General features: G+C 31.4%; 1 protein-coding gene across 3 annotated transcripts; it reads left to right on the forward strand.

Annotated features, from left to right (window-relative positions):
• Positions 1–8,007: 8,007 nt before the first annotated feature.
• Positions 8,008–16,558, forward strand: LOC106411204 (pre-mRNA-processing protein 40B-like). 3 transcript variants are annotated; one of them, XM_013851914.3, is made up of 29 exons: positions 8,009–8,110; positions 8,578–8,716; positions 9,162–9,230; positions 9,318–9,641; positions 9,713–9,853; positions 9,939–10,015; positions 10,747–10,816; positions 11,433–11,485; positions 11,593–11,650; positions 11,743–12,080; positions 12,178–12,247; positions 12,329–12,448; positions 12,526–12,594; positions 12,662–12,739; positions 12,914–13,000; positions 13,090–13,124; positions 13,222–13,327; positions 13,667–13,747; positions 13,823–13,915; positions 13,987–14,040; positions 14,131–14,247; positions 14,339–14,437; positions 14,755–14,802; positions 14,872–14,964; positions 15,166–15,273; positions 15,371–15,435; positions 15,621–15,714; positions 15,858–16,133; positions 16,227–16,558. In XM_013851914.3, the coding sequence occupies exons 2-29, from the start codon at positions 8,684–8,686 to the stop codon at positions 16,353–16,355; spliced, it is 2,985 nt and encodes a 994-aa protein (XP_013707368.2). In that variant the 5' UTR covers positions 8,009–8,110; positions 8,578–8,683; the 3' UTR covers positions 16,356–16,558. The 3 variants fall into 3 exon arrangements, 2 of the variants coding, with proteins under 2 accessions (XP_013707368.2, XP_013707369.2); XM_013851915.3 differs by having other exon boundaries at positions 8,049–8,110; positions 8,663–8,716; XR_001282356.3 differs by lacking the exon at positions 16,227–16,558 and having other exon boundaries at positions 8,008–8,110; positions 15,371–15,419; positions 15,858–15,931.
• Positions 16,559–17,811: the final 1,253 nt, after the last annotated feature.

Genomic DNA, 17,811 nt, shown 5'->3' on the forward strand with positions numbered 1-17,811 from the left:
ATATATATAAGTCATATATTATATATTTACATTATTTACTTATTATTTATTTTCCTGTATATGTATTTCTATTTCTTGTACTTTTTATTTACTTAATATCTTTATTTTACATTTTAAGATAGATGTTTAAATCTTAATGTACATTTTCCATTTCCTTTAAATTGTATATTTCCATTTGTTATACTTTCTATTTACGTAATATCTATATTTTAGATTTTAAGATATATTTTCAAATCTTAATGAAGTTTTCCATTTTTAAATTGCGTATTTACTTATATTAGATATTTACTTATTATTTATTTTTCTTTATATTGTGTATTTCTATTTCTTATACTTTCTATTTACTAATAATTTTATATTTTAATATAGATTTACATTTTAAGATAGATGTTTATATACTAATGTATTTTTTCCATTTTTTTTAAATTGTGTATTTCCTTTTCTTATACTTTCTATGTGCGTAATATCTATATTTTACATTTTAAGATAGATGTTTAAATATTAATATATTTTTTTCCGTTGTTTTTAAGTTGTGTATTTCTTTTTCTTATACTTTCTATTTACTTAATATCTATATTTTACATTTTAAGATAGATGTTTAATATTTAATGTACTCTTTCCATATTTTAAAAAGTGTGTATTTACTTATTATTGTATATATAATTCGTATATTTATATATTTATGGTATTTACTTATTATCTATTTTTCTATATATTGAGTATTTCTCTTTCTTATACTTTATATTTAGTTAATATCTATATTTTATATTTTAAAATAGATGTTTAAATCTTAATGTTTTTTTCATTTTTAATGTAAAACGGCAATGTTTATTAGAAGAGCTTGGGCAAATAGTCAAATAGTTATATTTATGTTTTTTTTTTCTTTTTTTATAAAATGGTAATGTTACATTATGGAGATAAGCCATTTTTTTTAGTGAAAAATGGTAATCTTACATACGTTTAATATAGTTTTTCTATTTTTTATGTTGTATGTTTACATATTATTGTTATTTTTAAATGTAAAATGGTAATCTTACATATGTTTAATGTCGTATTTCCATTTTTAATGTTGTATATTTACATATTATTTATTATTTTCGAAATTATATATAATGTTTTTTTTACCAAATAGTAATGTTACATTACGGAGATAAGCCGTCTTTTTTTAGTGAAAAATAGTAATCTTACATATGTTTAATGTAGGTTTTCCATTTTTTATGTTGTATGTTTACATATTATTTTTTTAAAATAAAAATGTAAAATGGTAATCTTACATATGTTTAATGTAGTATTTCTATTTTTTTTGTATGTTTATATATAAAAAAACATACAACAAAATGTAATAATAATTTTTTTTTCTAAATCTTTTTAAATCCTAATAAAAGAGAATTGTAACATATTTTTGACACATGTCACAATCTTAATAAATTAATTGACACATGTCGCAATCATGTTAATTAGCAACTTTGAAGAACCAAGCTTTATATAATAAGATTTAAAAAAAAAAACTTAATATTTTATCTTATAATATCTTTCTTTAGTTTCTTTAAAGATGAAAATATACAAAATATTTTAAAAAGAAAAAAATACTTTCAAATAGCTTTTTACAATTATTCGTTGTTTATAGAATTTTCAAAAATTAAATTTACTATCAAATATTTTTAAAATATTATAAAAAGAGCCATACAAATATAATTGTAAAATGCTATGTAATAGTAATATTCATTTTCTTAACTCCTAAAAAGAATAATAAACTATATTTTTGTAAAAATTTCCTTTTCTAGTGTCCAAAAAAATGTAATAATAATTTTCTTTTTCTAAATCTTTTTAAATCCTAATAAAAGAGAATTGTAACATATTTTTGACACATGTCCACAAGATATGAGCCCGTTGCGTTGCAACGGGTTTTGTGTGATGTTTTAATTTAATAAAAACTATAAAATAATAAATAATTTTACTATAGTTTTATGATTGTTTTTTGCATATGTTGTTTGAGATTTATTTTATAACTAAAACTAATTTTTACACATAAGTTTAAGTTAATATTTGTATTTTATAGTCAAGGTACATAGATGAATTGTTATAAACTTTGTACTTAAGATTAGATAAAATACTATATTTAAACGTTTAAACTGAACACAACCCGAAATAAGAAATTGAATGAAAAGTAAAAAAAAATGAAAGACAAATACACCAATCGAATCAATGACAACATTATACATGTTCTTATGTAATAATTTAATGTTTTATTAGATAATTCTTTAAAATTTTATTTTGTTAGGATTTTTTTAAAAAGGAAAAAATTCTATTTTATAAATCTCGCGTTTTATTTAGAATTAAAAAATAATATTAAATAATCTTTTACAATTTTGTTTAAGATTTTAGAAAAAGAAAATTATTATCATATAACCTATTATAATTATCTTCTCTGTAGAATTTCAGAAAAAATAAATTGCTATCAAATAATTATTTTTAGTTACTAATAAAGAAAATTTACATTTCGTATCAATACTATTTTTACACTTCTTTTGTTAATTAAATAAATTTTTGTATCATGTTCATCATCAAATACTCTCTTAAAAATATTATCAAATAATGTTTTATAATTTTCTTTTGGTTAGGACTTAAAAATATGATACAATTTTTTTTTGTTCAGAATTTTTTATATATATAAGAAAAAAACTATCAAATATTCTTGTACAGATTTTTAGGATTTTAGAAAAGAAAATTAATATTACATAATCTTTTAAAATTATATTTTTTTTAGGATTTAGAAAATTAAAATTTCTATCAAATAATTATTTCCAGTAAATATTAACTATTTTTAAAAGTTGCCATTTTCAAAATTCATTTTTTCCAATATCACTAATATTTCTTACAAATTTCCTTGTTAACTAAATATTTTTTTACTATCATGTTTATAATTATTTTTTATAAGTACAAATTACTATTAAATAAAATTTTACAATTCTCTCTGGTGAGTATTTTTTTTTAAAAAGAAAAAAATCTTAGTTGGTTAAGATTAGAAAATAATTTTTTTTTTTGAAATCTCTTTTATTTAGGGTTTTAGGAAAAAAAGAAGTTATTTTCACATAATGACAGTTTTATTGAGACATTCACAATCTATTTTTTTAATTGACACATGTCACAATCATATCACGTGAAATATTTGAAGTTAATTTTGGTTTATATTTTTTAACACAAAATTATTAAAAAGTAAAATTAGTTAATTATAATAAAAATAAGATTATTTTTATATATTTATTTTATTTTGACTTTTAAAAGGAAATTAATTATTTTATAATTAATTTTTCTTTTTTTTTAGTGAAAAATGGTAATCTTACATATGTTTAATATAGTTTTTCTATTTTTTTATGTTGTATGTTTACATATTATTGTTATTTTTAAATGTAAAATGGTAATCTTACATATGTTTAATGTCGTATTTCCATTTTTAATGTTGTATATTTACATATTATTTATTATTTTCGAAATTATATATAATGTTTTTTTTACAAAATAGTAATGTTACATTACGGAGATAAGCCGTCTTTTTTTAGTGAAAAATAGTAATCTTACATATGTTTAATGTAGGTTTTCCATTTTTTATGTTGTATGTTTACATATTATTTTTTAAAAATAAAAATGTAAAATGGTAATCTTACATATGTTTAATGTAGTATTTCTATTTTTTTTGTTGTATGTTTACATATATTTATTATTTTCAAAATTATATATAATGTTTTTTGTTTTTTTTTATAAAACGGTAATGTTATATTATGGAGATAAACCGTCTTTTTTCAAGTGAAAAATGGTAATCTTACATATGTTAAATGTAGTTTTTTCATTTTTTATGTTGTATGTTTATGTTTACATATTATTTATAATTTTCGAAAATTAGTAATATTAAAATGTAAAATTATATTTTATGTCACGTGTCATCTTTCGGCAGAAATTGTTTTTGCTGATGTGGACGCTCTATGGAGCATCAAAATGTTCCTTTTATTAGTAAGGATTCTTGCTTTTATATCAGATGATAAACTATGATAGATGTTTAATGTAATATTTCTACTTCTTATATTTTATATTTACTTTTTATTTATTTTCCTTATATTGTATGTTTACTTATTATTGTTTAATGTAATATTTCTATTTATTATATTGTATATTTACTTATTATTTATTTTTCTTTATATGTATTTTTTTTTGGTTAATGTCACGTGTCATCTTTTAGAAAAAGTTTTTTCCGCTGATGTGGACGCCCTATAGAGCCTCAAAAACTCTCTTTTATTAGTATATATGATAGATGTTTAATGTAATATTTCTATTTTTATATTGTATATTTACTTTTTATTTATTTTCATATATTTTATATTTACTTAATATTGTTTAATGTAATATTTATATTTCTTATATTGTATATTTACTTAATATTTATTTTTCTTTATATGTATTTTTTTTATTAATGATACATGTCATCTTTTAGAAGAAGTTTTTTTTTCCGCTGATGTGGACGCTCTATGGAGCCTCAAAAGCTCTCTTTTATTAGTATAGATACATTTTTCAGATAGATGTTTAATTTAGTTTTTTTTTATTTTTTAATTATATATATTTATATATTCTAATTTTTTTGCTTTTATATCAAATGATAAATTATGATAGATGTTTAATGTAATATTTCTATTTCTTATATTTTATATTTACTTTTTATTTATTTTCCTTATATTGTATATTTACTTATTATTGTTTAATGTAATATTTCTATTTCTTATATTGTATATTTATTTTTTATTTATTTTTCTTTATATGTATTTTTTTTTGTTAATGCCACGTGTCATCTTTTAGAATAAGTTTTTTTCCGCTGATGTGGACATCCTAGGGAGCCTTCCATAGCCTCAAAAGCTCTCTTTTATTAGTATATTCTTGCTTTTATATCAGATGATAAACTATGATAGATGTTTAATGTAATATTTCTATTTCTTATATTTTATATTTACTTTTTATTTATTTTCCTTATATTGTATGTTTATTTATTATTGTTTAATGTAATATTTCTATTTTTTATATTGTATATTTACTTATTATTTATTTTTCTTTATATGTATTTTTTTTTGTTAATGCCACGTGTCATATTTTAGAAGAAGTTTTTTCCGCTGATGTGGACGCCATATACAGCCTCAAAAGCTCCCTTTTATTAGTACGTGTCATCTTTTAGAAGAAGTTTTTTCCGCTGATGTGGACGCCCTATAGAACCTCAAAAACTCCCTTTTATTAGTATATATTAAGAAATTAGAAAGATAAATATGTACAAAAAACAAATCAATTTTGAATTATTATGCGAAATTATAATATTTCATCAAGTTGATAATATGTTAAGTTCAAAAAAAAAAAGTTGATAATATGCATGCTGCTGCTATTTGATACTTACGATAAAACATATATCGATCAAAATATGTATTTGCGTCTTTTCATTCTTTGTTTCTTGTCACTTTTTTTTTGTTAAACTAATGATATTTTTAAAATAAGTTCTAAATTATGGAAGATCTTTTGGTCTAATAGTTTGACCAAAAGTTCATTAATGCTTCTACATCAGAAGGTCCGAGTTTCAATTCCCGGAAAAAACAGAATTATGCGAATTAAGAGAAAAAAAGACTTACAAGAGATCTGCAGCATGGCGCAAGGAATACCGTCAAGCGTGGATCCCATAGGACGGCTCAGGTGATGCAGTCAGGCGTGAATCCTCATACGGCAGGTAGAATTATCGGCTGTAGAATCGTCTGTAATATTTTTACTAGTTGTAATAGCATAACTATCTGGCGTTAAAAAAAAATAGTTCTAAGCAAAATTATAAAGATTCAAAACTTGGGAAAAAATATCTCACATAAGATGTTAGCTTTCAACCGAAGACAAAGACAAACATTTTTCAATCCTAAAACAAGGATGTTTGTGCCGACAGAGAAAAAAATAGGAAAACCAACAAAAAAACCACAAAACATTTCTAATCAAGACATTTGATCATCCAAACAAAGAAACCACGAAATCATGAGTGCATTTCATTATGGGACACATTTTTTACTTTTTTGACAGATTAATACACATGTTGCTGGAGATATACTTTTACTCGTGACTCAGCAGATTTCAGACCAATTTGTCCCTCACTGGGTGAACGAAGACATGAAGCTCGTTATGATTTTTTTTTTGTTTTTTGGGAGGAATTATTAAGGTACGTATATAGGTAAAAGAGACAATTGATAGCCATTGCATGACAAAAGATCTAAAAAGAGGCTTTTGTGTTTGAAAGATCTAAGTTTTGAAAATAAATGTGGGGTTTCACTGCTTTTTGAGACTGGAGAAAGGTAAATTTATGTTGATTATTCTAAATAAAATCCTATTAGATCTCTTTAATCCCATCGTTTAAGAGAGTCTTTCGTATATGTTTGATTTTTTTCTGAATTTAATAGCTAAAATTATTTTTAATAAATACTTGTATATAGTGTAAGTCAAAAGTATGGATGTGTACGCGAAAAATTATGGACATAAAAGTTTGTGTGGATGGGGACACTTATTTTAGTTTCAAATGATTTTTTGAAGAGAATGAGTGTGTTGTGTGTTTACAGGACGTGTTGTTGTCTTGTTTCCTTTAACAAAAAAAATATTGTTGCCGACAACGTCGGATGTAAGTGGTAGTGGTACAAGAAACGAGTGATGATCCTAAACACAAAATTAAATGCCATTTTGCAAACAAAGTTATCACTTGAATCATAGTGGAGTTCGTGGTAAGGAGGTTGCACGCTAACTGGTGTTGGAATCGGTTGTAGATCGTCTGAAGGCTGATTGTTTGGGTAATTCTAGTTACTAGTGATCATCGGAGTGTCCTCCGGTGGCTGATGTATGGTTGTTATATAAACCAGAGAAACCTGAACACTCGGAGAACTGTGGCCAGGAGATGTGTGGACAGGGAATTGTGGTCAGGTGATTCATGGACAGTTGGTGTGTGGATGATGGGGTTGAGAGCAGGGGAGCTGACCGCAGGAGGAGTGGAAGGTGGCGAGTCGTCCATGAATGAGCTTACACGATACTGGGTATTTTCGGGCAAGGAGGTTAAAAAGCTTTCCGAAACAAGACTGACGAATGGTTTCTAATTCGGGAGTATCTCGGAGAACATGCCGTATGAATGGTATAATCTCCGGCGAGGAGTAGATGTTCAAACTCCTAGTGGGGAATCTATCAGTTACAAATAGTCTCGGCGGGAGACGAAAGTCGTGTTCCTGTATTCAGAAGAAAGTTCTCAAATTAATTAGCGATGTGAACCGAAATCTGGGAGGGATCTGAAAAAACTCTAATTTCTAACAAAAATAACGAGTGCAGAGTGGAAGAAAGCCTAACCTCTGATTTCCTTTTGCGGTGTGTTTGGTTGTCTAGTACTCTTCTCTTTCTTCTTCAACTTTGGTTTCGTCATGGTTGATTACAGAGAGGAAAAGGGTATTGTTCAATAAGATGAGAAATGATGAGGAATTTTGCGTGGAGGAAATTACAAAATCAAAACAAGCGGTGAGTATTCTGGACGAAGAAGAAAGAGAGGGTGGGTCGCGAAATTAGGGTAAGCGAATTGGTAAAGTAGATCTGGAATTCAAAAGTGATGTTGGAGAGAGATGGTGGTTCGATTATTGAATTACTTTCTTACATATTATTTTATGATATATCGCTTAGTTAGAGTTGAGATAGTGACCGGCTAATTAGAGTTAGAAGATAATAATATAGTTGAGTGTTATTTGAGGGCATGAAGGACATTGCATATTAAAAAAGTGTGTCTCCAGTCACACGTGTATTTATGTGCAATTCATAAGTGAGAAAGTGTATGAAATCATTGGGTTACTAGCGTAGAATTCTAAATTTTTTGTCCGCGGCGTAGAGCGGATAAATAGCTAGTACCCCTAATAATAATTACACGTTGGTAGGATTTTGGCCCAAAAAAACCTTATGGGTTGGCAAGCCCATTTAGATACCAATTTATTTATTTTGATTTGTATTTACAACTTTTAATAATCTATATCGCTATCGCGTGAAGTGTAGCTCCGTCGCTCTGAACTCGAGTCCTCGCCGGCGATTGGTAATCTTCTTCAATTTCGTTCTTCTCTTCCCCGAGAATCGTACCTTTTCCTTAGGAAGCGTTTTTTGAATACTGAGATTTCATTAAAATCAACTGAGCAGTGTTTGTAGGTTTGATTATCTGATTAGGGTTTGGTGATCAGTGCGTGTCTTCTGAGTAGAATTTGATTGAATGATTTCGTTTCTAGTCTCGTTTCCGTATATTTTAGTTGTAATCTGCTAGACTGAAAACCCTAGAGTTGAAAACTTCAGCCTCCTGATTAATTTCGATTTTATGATGTATAGTAGAAGTTGTGAACTTGTTTTGAATCACTTTCTTTGCATATACATATGTTTGCTGAGACTTGCTTGAATGTCGTGCCTTTTTAATGTATTGGGGAGGTAACGTCGTTGTAGGCTATCTTAGATATCCTATCATTGAACTTTAGAAGACAAGGGTATGACTGTTTGTTTGTGGTTGTGGTACAGATGTGCGTAGCTTTCTTTTCCATTTTTTTCAACTGAGCTTACATAGAGCAAATACAGCCAGATTCTGTTGTTTCTTTGATGGCAGTGAGGGTCATACTGCTGGAGGATGGCTAATAACCCCCACTATCCTGGCATTCAGGTAGGCCTAGGATTAAACTATTGAGTATCTGTATTATTTTCCTTCTTTGTATTTTGCGCTCTCTTCCTTGTGAGGCTGCTGGTTGTATTGAATTTTATGATGTTTTGAGTTTCATTGGCGCCTTTAACTTGGTTGGTGTATGATGAAAAAATTGATGAGCTTGTTTTCAAATGAGAGAGATCATGTTTTCCTTACTGTTTCTCCTTTCATCGCTTGGATATGAACTTAAAATGCGACTTCTACAAAATTAAGCATTAAGGTGCTCTTGATATCAGTTCCCCCCCCCCCACTCTCTCCCTGGAGCAGAGCTTTTTGTCATCTGAGTTTTGTTATTTGATAGTTTAGCCCATTAAACAAGATACGAATGGATTTACATATGTTTTTATTCTTGATATTATTTTTCTAAATGTATATCTAATTAGCATTTGTTTTTTTTCTTGAAAAGCCATTCCAGCATCCGAATGCCAGTTCCATAAATTTACCCCGAGGCTTTGCTCCATCCATGAATTTTCAGGTAATGTTGTATGTATTCTATGTTTGTGAAGACTGTTTATTAGCTCAATCCTTAACTTACTTGCAGATTTTTTTTTCTTTATGCCAGCATCGTCCTCCCATTCAAGCTCCGCAGTCCGAGCAAGTTGCTCATTTGGCTTCTCAAAACTTTCAGTATGTTGGGCGAGGTGGCACAATGATGAACAACGGATTTCCACCTCAATCTTATGCGCCTCAGTTACTACAATCAATGCACAATTCGCTTGAAAGACCTAGCCAATCAAATCAGGTGCAACATGTGCCACTAGGACATCCGTCTCTAATTTCACAGCCAAATGTGTCAGTTGCCTCTGGTACCTTCTTGCCGGAGCCTTACGTACAAACTTCAGTTGTTAATATGAATGGTGGCCCTAGGGCACTCTTTTCTCATCAGGTAAGGAATGAAGCGATTTTTGCAGTTATATTTACATAATATCTTGAGTGCCTAACTTTGTGAATAAACAGAGTGCCACATCTTTCGGACATCTGAGGGCACCAACTCAAGTCACTGGACCAAGCAGTCATAGTCAGGCACAACAAAGTGCACCTATCAGCCAGGATAATGCACCATCTTCTATAACGAATCCAACATTTGTACATCCAAAGGTTAGTACCATGTCTTTTATTGTAACTACCTTCTGTACTGTTTCTGGTTACAACGTTAATCTATGTTTTCTTTTGCGCCTTGAAGGTAGCTTCTTCTCAACCTATACCTTTTAAAGAGGCTGCAACAGATTGGGTTGAGCATACCTCGGCGGATGGACGGAGGTAAGAATTATAAGTTTGTGACATTTGTTTCTCATTTCCTTCTCTTTCGATTGTTTTACTTGCGTTTTCACATACGGTGCGAAGCTAAAATATTGACATTCAAAGGAGATAAACTGCTGGCAACTGGAAACCACCCAATAAGTTTGTGCGATATTTTGTGAAATTGCTTCCATGTTTTATTAGTTCAGATGATATTTTCCTTAATAATTGGATTTATGGAACTGTTTGTTCTGCTTGCTTTTTTTTTTACTATTTTAATTTGTTAGCTTGTACTTTTGATTCTCTGAATTCGGTAAAAACTTGCTAGTTCTGTTAAATGTATTGGTATGTGATCTGCTCATTCACTGAAACTCTCTCTTGCTTTCTTTTACACAAATTATATCCAGTGCTTGTCATTCATATTGATAATATGTTGCTTGCTTGATCATGAAATCGTAGATATCTATGGGTTTTGTGTGCTAAAAATCGCAGGATTTACTGGCTGGGCAACCGCATTTCCTCTCCTTTTTGCTGATGATAAAGTGTTTGCTGTTTGCTGTTCGTTGTTTTATGTTTTGTCTCTATTTCCTGATGATTCATTGTCCTGTACCTTTTGCAACCATTAATGTATTTCCTAAACTGATGGCCCAATTGTGCTCATCATTTAACTTGTGGAATAAATTATTTTAGTTCCATGTTTCCCGGTGTGTCAAGTATATTGTGTGTGACGTTGAGTTTTTGCTTGTTATTAGATATTTTTTCAACAAGAAGACGAAGCAGTCCACTTGGGAGAAGCCTGTTGAGTTGATGACTCTATTTGAGGTGAGTGAATCTCATCTGTTTATGTATTTAATTTTGGTCCTTCAAAATCACACGATGTCCTGCAAGCTTGAGAAAGCTTAAAGAACTGAAGTTTTAGGAATGCTCTCTTGGTTTGGATTTTTAAAGCTGCATTGTGCTTTGTCATTCCATGTACTGCATTCCATGTACTGCTTATGAGTAGCCATTTCACCTTGGTTGGAGGTAGGCATGTAAGATGTAAGATGAGTTTCTATCTGAAATTGCCAATGGCGCAAGATTGTGTATAGGTGGTAGGGTTACATACTAGTGATAACGTTGAAATTCTGCGGAGTTTTTACATTTTCTCATTTTCTGCTGACATAAGTGATTAGAGATATAGTTCATGACTAATGGAGAAGCTCTCTTAACCTATGGATACCTTTCTGTGTATATTTCTTTTGGCGTTAAGATATTTTGAGTGAGAACAATTGTGAATATTCGTCATGGTTATTAATTATTATCATTACCCTCTTATGTTTTGCTCTGGTGAACTGGATCGTTACCCTTTCCCCCTTTGTTCTTTTGTGATCTGAAGCAATGATAACCAAAATTGTATAGGTATATAGCTAATGTATATAATGTGAATACCCTGTTACAGAGAGCAGATGCAAAAACTGACTGGAAAGAACATTCAAGTCCTGATGGAAGAAAGTGAGTATGGAACTAAAGGTCTTCTTTCACTAGCAAACAACTGATGAACGAGAAACATCTCATTCTATAGCTATGTTGAATCTCTTTCTAATTTGATATGGTTGCAGGTATTATTATAATAAGGTTACCAAGCAATCAACATGGACAATGCCTGAGGAGATGAAGGTTTCTCTTAAGTCAATTTATTGTCTCATTTTCTGAGTTCTGATTTCTAATTTCTCAGTTCCCATTGTGAAATTTTAAAATCTTTTCGCCAGATTGCTCGTGAACAAGCAGAAAATGCATCTGTTCAAGGGCTGCATGCAGAAGGCGTTGTTGATGCTTCTAAGGTGCTGTCTCTTTCTGATACAGCATCGACTGCAGCTCCGGCTGGTTTACCAAGCCAAACATCATCTACATTTCCAACATCTGATACCAGTGAGAAACTAGCTCTTACTTCTGATTGGGAGCAGGCAGCGTCAGTTCCTGGAAGCTCTTCCCCGGTCGAAAATGTTGATCAAGTTCAGGCAATTGCAGATAAAACATCAGAACTGTGTGATACTGCAAAAACTGATAATCCTTCTGCCACTGTGATGATAACTTCTGCTGCTACATTGTACTAAACAATTTTATCTCCCTTTCGCTCTAGTTCCATTTTAGTGTTAGTTGTGAGAATCATGTGCTAAATAGTTTTGCGTTAACTATCCGTGTAGGGTTGACAAGGAAACAGTATCAACCGATAACAATGGAAATGCAGATGACGTGTCAGCTAAAAACACAAATGTACTTGAAGCTAAGCCCTATTTCTTGTTAGCATGCTTTTCCCCTGTATCTGTTTATCACAATTGTTCATCTGCTGTCCAGCAAGGTAGTGGGACTGGACCAGAAGAAAGCCAAAAACATGTGGTGGAAAATGAAAGAGTTGACAGTCAGTCGGAAGGAAAACAGATTCATCAAGAGAATTTTTCTTATACCAACAAATCGGTATGATTGGTTTCATGTCCATAAGCATATTCCTGGTCATATCTGTCTGAATATATTAATTTTACTTTATTATATAGGAAGCTGTGGATGTCTTCAAATCACTTTTGAAATCTGTCAATGTTGGATCTGACTGGACATGGGAGCAGGTAGTACAATTTTCCTATTAGTTGTTCTTTGAGCTTGGCGCTGAATGTTTACATGGTTCTGCCACAGGCGATGAGAGAAATAATTAATGATAGAAGATACGGGGTTTTGAGGACTCTTGGAGAGCGGAAGCAAGCCTTCAATGAGGTTACTTCTTTTTACCACATTACCCTACAAATAGCAAAATAATTTATCATTAGTTGTGATGTTTAGGTGTAATACATTCAAATCCTCTTGACGTTTTGAACAGTTATGCTTAAGCAGTACATGTGGTCATAAATGTTAATTGCGCTTTGTTGGAACTTTTTTGCTGTGGTTCAGTTTCTAGCTCAAATGAGAAAAGCAGCAGAGGAGGAAAAGATAGCCAGACAGCTAAAACGATATGAAGATTTTAGAAGGATGTTAGAGGTAAGTTTCAGATTTGCTGCTGCCTTTTCTTTTTGAGCAATCTCAGGCTACTCCGTACCATTGATCATCTTGTGGACATTGGTTACCAGGAATGCGTGGAGCTTACTCCTTCTACTCGGTGGAGGTTTGTTCTCCAGCATAATTCTGATTCCTATTTGCCCCTCTACGAGAACTCTTGCAGTGCGATTTAAATTGTGATATAATGTTCCTTCTCTATCCAGCAAGGCTGTGACTATGTTGGAAGACGATGAGCGTTTCAAAGTTGTTGAACGAGAAAAAGACCGTCGTAATATTTTTGAAGATCATATCAGTGACTTAAAGGAGAAGGTACTGTATGGTGTATTCATTATTGATTCTTGTGTTGGTCGGAAGTAACTGCCTATTTTGTTTCCCCATCTCTTCTCTGTAAATATGCATGCATTTTTGACATTAGTTTTCATCCGGAGAAAATTTTCATCGAGTGTTCTTTTTAGACTTCTTAGTTATAATCAAAATTTGATCATTCATTTGAAACCTAAAACATGTTCAATGTTAACTGTATACAAGTGTTACCCTCTATGTGCGTTTTTAGCTTTGCGAGGACCAATTATCAAATTGTTCTAATGTGTTCAAGGACCTGATCTTTGGTTTGTGTTCCGTTGTTCTATATGTGGTTGATTCTGTAAGGAGCGGGTGAAAGCTTTTGAGGATCGCAAGCGGAACATTGTTGAATACAGGAGATTTTTGGAATCTTGCAATTTCATTAAGGTGATTATCCCTCTTCATTTCTTATCTCCCACACTATCTTGTGCTAATTCATTCCGACGCTCTTTTTTTTTTCAGCCTAATAGCCAATGGCGCAAAGTTCAGGACCGTTTAGAAGTGGATGAAAGATGTTCACGTCTTGAGAAAATTGATCAGCTAGAAATATTTCAGGTCAGTTCATTCTTAATTGATCAGGAACTATCTGTCAAATCCACACTCAGCTAATTCAAAGTGCTGTACAGGAGTATCTGCGCGATCTGGAGAGAGAAGAAGAGGAGAGAAAGAAGATACAGAAGGTACTTGGATACTAGAAATCTTTCGTATTTGACATCTCTTTGTTTGTTTTATCGACATTACCTCATTATATCGGCCATTCATGACAACAGGAAGAACTAAAAAAAGCAGAGCGAAAGCATCGTGATGAGTTCCGTGGTCTGATAGATGAACATATTGCTACAGGAGAGCTTACTGCCAAAACTAGTTGGCGTGATTATTTAGTGAAGGTTAAAATTAAATAGGGCGTGACACAGAATAACTATTTCATTTCATGTATTGAACTAACGGTTTTGATACGAAACGGATCCTGCATCGCAGGTCAAAGATTTACCAGTATATTTAGCAATTGCATCGAACTCCTCTGGCGCTACACCAAAAGAGTTATTTGAAGATGCTGTTGAGGATTTGAAAAGAAAGGTACTAGATCCTTTTCATTGGTCGTGTTATTTTTATATTTTTCAAGATATCATGAAAGCAACCGTGATATCAAAACGATGAGCAAAACTGCTATGCGGTCACTAGACTGTTTTGGTTTCTTAAAAGACGGTAACTTGTATCATTGTGTAGTCATAGTAGCATTATTTTTATTGGTTTATGAGTAGTGGGTGCACACAAAAAAAAAGAGTAGTGGGTTCTTCTGCTTCCGTTTCTTGTTTGTTTCCTTTCTTTCTTTTTATGGCCCTCAATTCCTGAGTTAATCATCTGTTACATATTACGCGTTTTGGTCTTCACAGTACCACGAGCTCAAATCTCAGATAAAGGACGTATTGAAGCTGAGAAAGGTACGTGTTTTCTTTCTCTAAGGATTTGTGGATTTTATTGGTGTTTTGATCTCATCGTTTTCCTTCCAGGTAACGTTATCCACTGGATCAACGTTTGATGAGTTCAGAGTCTCAGTTTCTGAGGGTATCGGTTCCCCATCTATTCCTGACTTTAAACTGAAGGTCTGTAGTTATTTTCCTCGACTTTTATTTTTTTTTCATGATAGTTCCAGATGATGTGAGAAGATATGATAATTGTCTTCTTGCTTCTTAATACATAGAATAATACAAAGGAACTCACTTCACTGCCACCATATTCTTTATTTACTGTCAGAGTCTCATTGGATATGACTTCAAACTAAATGTTTTGGTGATGCTTCGCAGTTAGTGTTTGATGATTTGCTGGAAAGAGCAAAGGAGAAGGAAGAGAAGGAAGCCAGAAAACAGACTCGGAATACTGAAAAATTGGTGGATATGCTTCGCTCCTTCAAGGTATTGAATATAGTTTGGTCTGATCCTTTATAATATGTGATGGGTGAACTTCTGGGTCGTGGTTTTGTTTTCGCCCTGATTATTAGTTTTGGTGCAGTATATAACTGCCTCTTCATCCTGGGAGGATTCTAAGCATCTTGTTGAAGGTACTGAAAAATTCCGGTACGTTTCATTTACTCTAACACTTCTTCATGGTCGAGCCCATGACTAGACCTGTTTTTCTGCTATATTCCACACCCTTCTCAAATCTCAGGAGCATTGGGTCCTTCCTAGTACGGTTCTTATATAACCGTCGAACATGTATTTTAAATCTAATCACCAGTTGCATGTTTCCTCGTTGTATATAGTACCATAGGGGACGAGAGCTTCCGGAAGAAGACGTTCGAGGATTACATATCGCACCTGAAAGAACAGGCAAAAAGGATCAAACAGAACAAGAAGGTAATGGTAGTTTTGTGTCTACGAAAAAAGTTTGCTCGAGTCAAGCATCTTACCAGTTTTGGTGCTATCATAACTACATGCTAACATACTTCAACTATTGGTTATAGATGATTCAGCTATTACGTACTGTTTTATTATTACAGGAACATGTTAGAGAGGAACATGACAGGGAGAAGGATAAATACGGAAGAGAGAAGGAGAGAGTGAGAGAAAGAGACAATAGAGATCATCGTAAGCAAGGTTCAGCTGATAATTACAACCATGACGTGGACGAACTCTATGGAAAAGAACGTAGAAGATCGGGAAGAGATAGCCATAGTAGACATCGAGAAAGACATACTAGTGTGAAGGAAAATGAGGCAGATCATTACAAAGAATCTCTTAAAGCTGGTCGTGGCCATAAGGAATCAAGACAACAGGTACACTTCTTCACTTTGTTGCCTTTTTCTCAAGGGTGAGATGCATTAAAAAAACGTAGTATAGAGTACCTTCTTAAACTCTTGGAATTGCAGCGAGGTTTGGTGCGGGAAGCCGAGGATGAAGGCAGGGAAAAGCGGCGTAGAAAAGGAGGAGAGAGTGAGCAAACAAAGCGTGCGGAAAAGGAAGAGGAGCTTGAAGATGGAGAATGTGGTAGGTACTAAAGTATCTACTCCCATCAATGAGAGATGTTAGGCTTCTAATTTGCTTGGGTTGAGTTTCTTGAACCCATTAAACTATTTTGTCACAAAAAATATATTACCGAGCTGCAGCTTTAACGTAACCAGAGATGAATGAGTAGGACGTAGGAGTTATACCTTGTTTCATTACCGTTTTTGTTGAATTCATATATCCTCTTGGGTTCAAACCTATGTTACATGGAAACGGAAGCGGGTACGTGGAAGCGGAAGCGTAAGGAAGCGCAGAAGCGAGATTTTTAAAAATATTAGGAAGCGGGTACGTGTTGGAAGCGTATATCCATATATAAATATAAATATATATGTATATATATAATTTTTTAAAAAAATTAGTTCTAAAAATTATATGATTTAAATTTGAAATAAAGCATTTATTCATTTATAATAATTTTGAAATGATTTTATATTAAAACTTTAAAAATACACATGAATTAAGTTTACAAAAAAATATTATATTAATTATTTTCAATACTTCATAAATAATTGACAAAATATATTTCAATATGTGCTATATCTTTAATAAAAAATCTCAATGCATAAAGATAATTTATAGTATTATTTTTTGTATATTTATAACTGAATATTCAGTACTATTATTATTTTTTATTTTATATAGATTAAAACTATGGTTTTATATTTTATTGATATACATTGCATTTTTTTTAAAACGGAAGCATGATTCCAAAACAGAATCGTAAGCTTCCAACATGTTTTTAAAGAGAATATTTTAGAAACGTTTTGGAAGCGAGATTCCGCAAGCTTCCACAAGGTTCCGATTCCGATTCCGGTTCCGAAGCGGGAAGCGGACGTCCGATGAAGCTTCCGTGCAACGTAGGTTCAAACCTGAAACTACAAATATGGTCTAGTGGCGTTATCAAGGTTCCGGTTGATATAATTCACTTGGTAAGACTATTGCAATATGAAGATAATACCAATCCTAATAACTTTTGTTAAATAGAAATGAACAAGTTGAGATATTTTATTTTCAAAACTGCATTAGATTAGATATATTTCGTCATTTGATGTGACCATTAAAAGAAAAACTGATTATTATTTTAGTGACCATTGATGGTTTTTTTTTTTTTTGTCAACGACCATTGATGGTTACTTGGTTAGGGTCTTCTCTTCCATGAATATATATATATATATTTTAATTCGTCTTTCCTAGTTTTATTTTTTATTATCTTTGCATGTTCTCTAACCGTTTCATAGAGATAACGTATAAACCGTATTATTATATACGTCTGGATAAAGACAAGAAAACTCTCATGCACTAAATGCATGCAGCATCTCGTTGTAGCACAATTTTATTATCCCTTGTGAACACAGACGAAGAAGAAAAAAATGATAAGATATTCTTTTTTGTTGCATGTGTAAATGTATTATATAGATTGTAGATGTGGTTGTTGAGAAAAGCCAATGT

This window comes from Brassica napus, chromosome C5, assembly GCF_020379485.1.
Source record: "Brassica napus cultivar Da-Ae chromosome C5, Da-Ae, whole genome shotgun sequence".
Taxonomy (NCBI): domain Eukaryota; kingdom Viridiplantae; phylum Streptophyta; class Magnoliopsida; order Brassicales; family Brassicaceae; genus Brassica; species Brassica napus.

Coding starts and splice junctions, on each gene's coding strand:
- LOC106411204 (XM_013851914.3), top strand. CDS start 8,684: ATGGCTAATAACCCCCACTATCCTGGCATTCAG. Junction 12,595..12,661: donor CTGACTGGACATGGGAGCAG/GTAGTACAATTT, acceptor GTTCTGCCACAG/GCGATGAGAGAAATAATTAA. Junction 14,965..15,165: donor TTCCTGACTTTAAACTGAAG/GTCTGTAGTTAT, acceptor GATGCTTCGCAG/TTAGTGTTTGATGATTTGCT.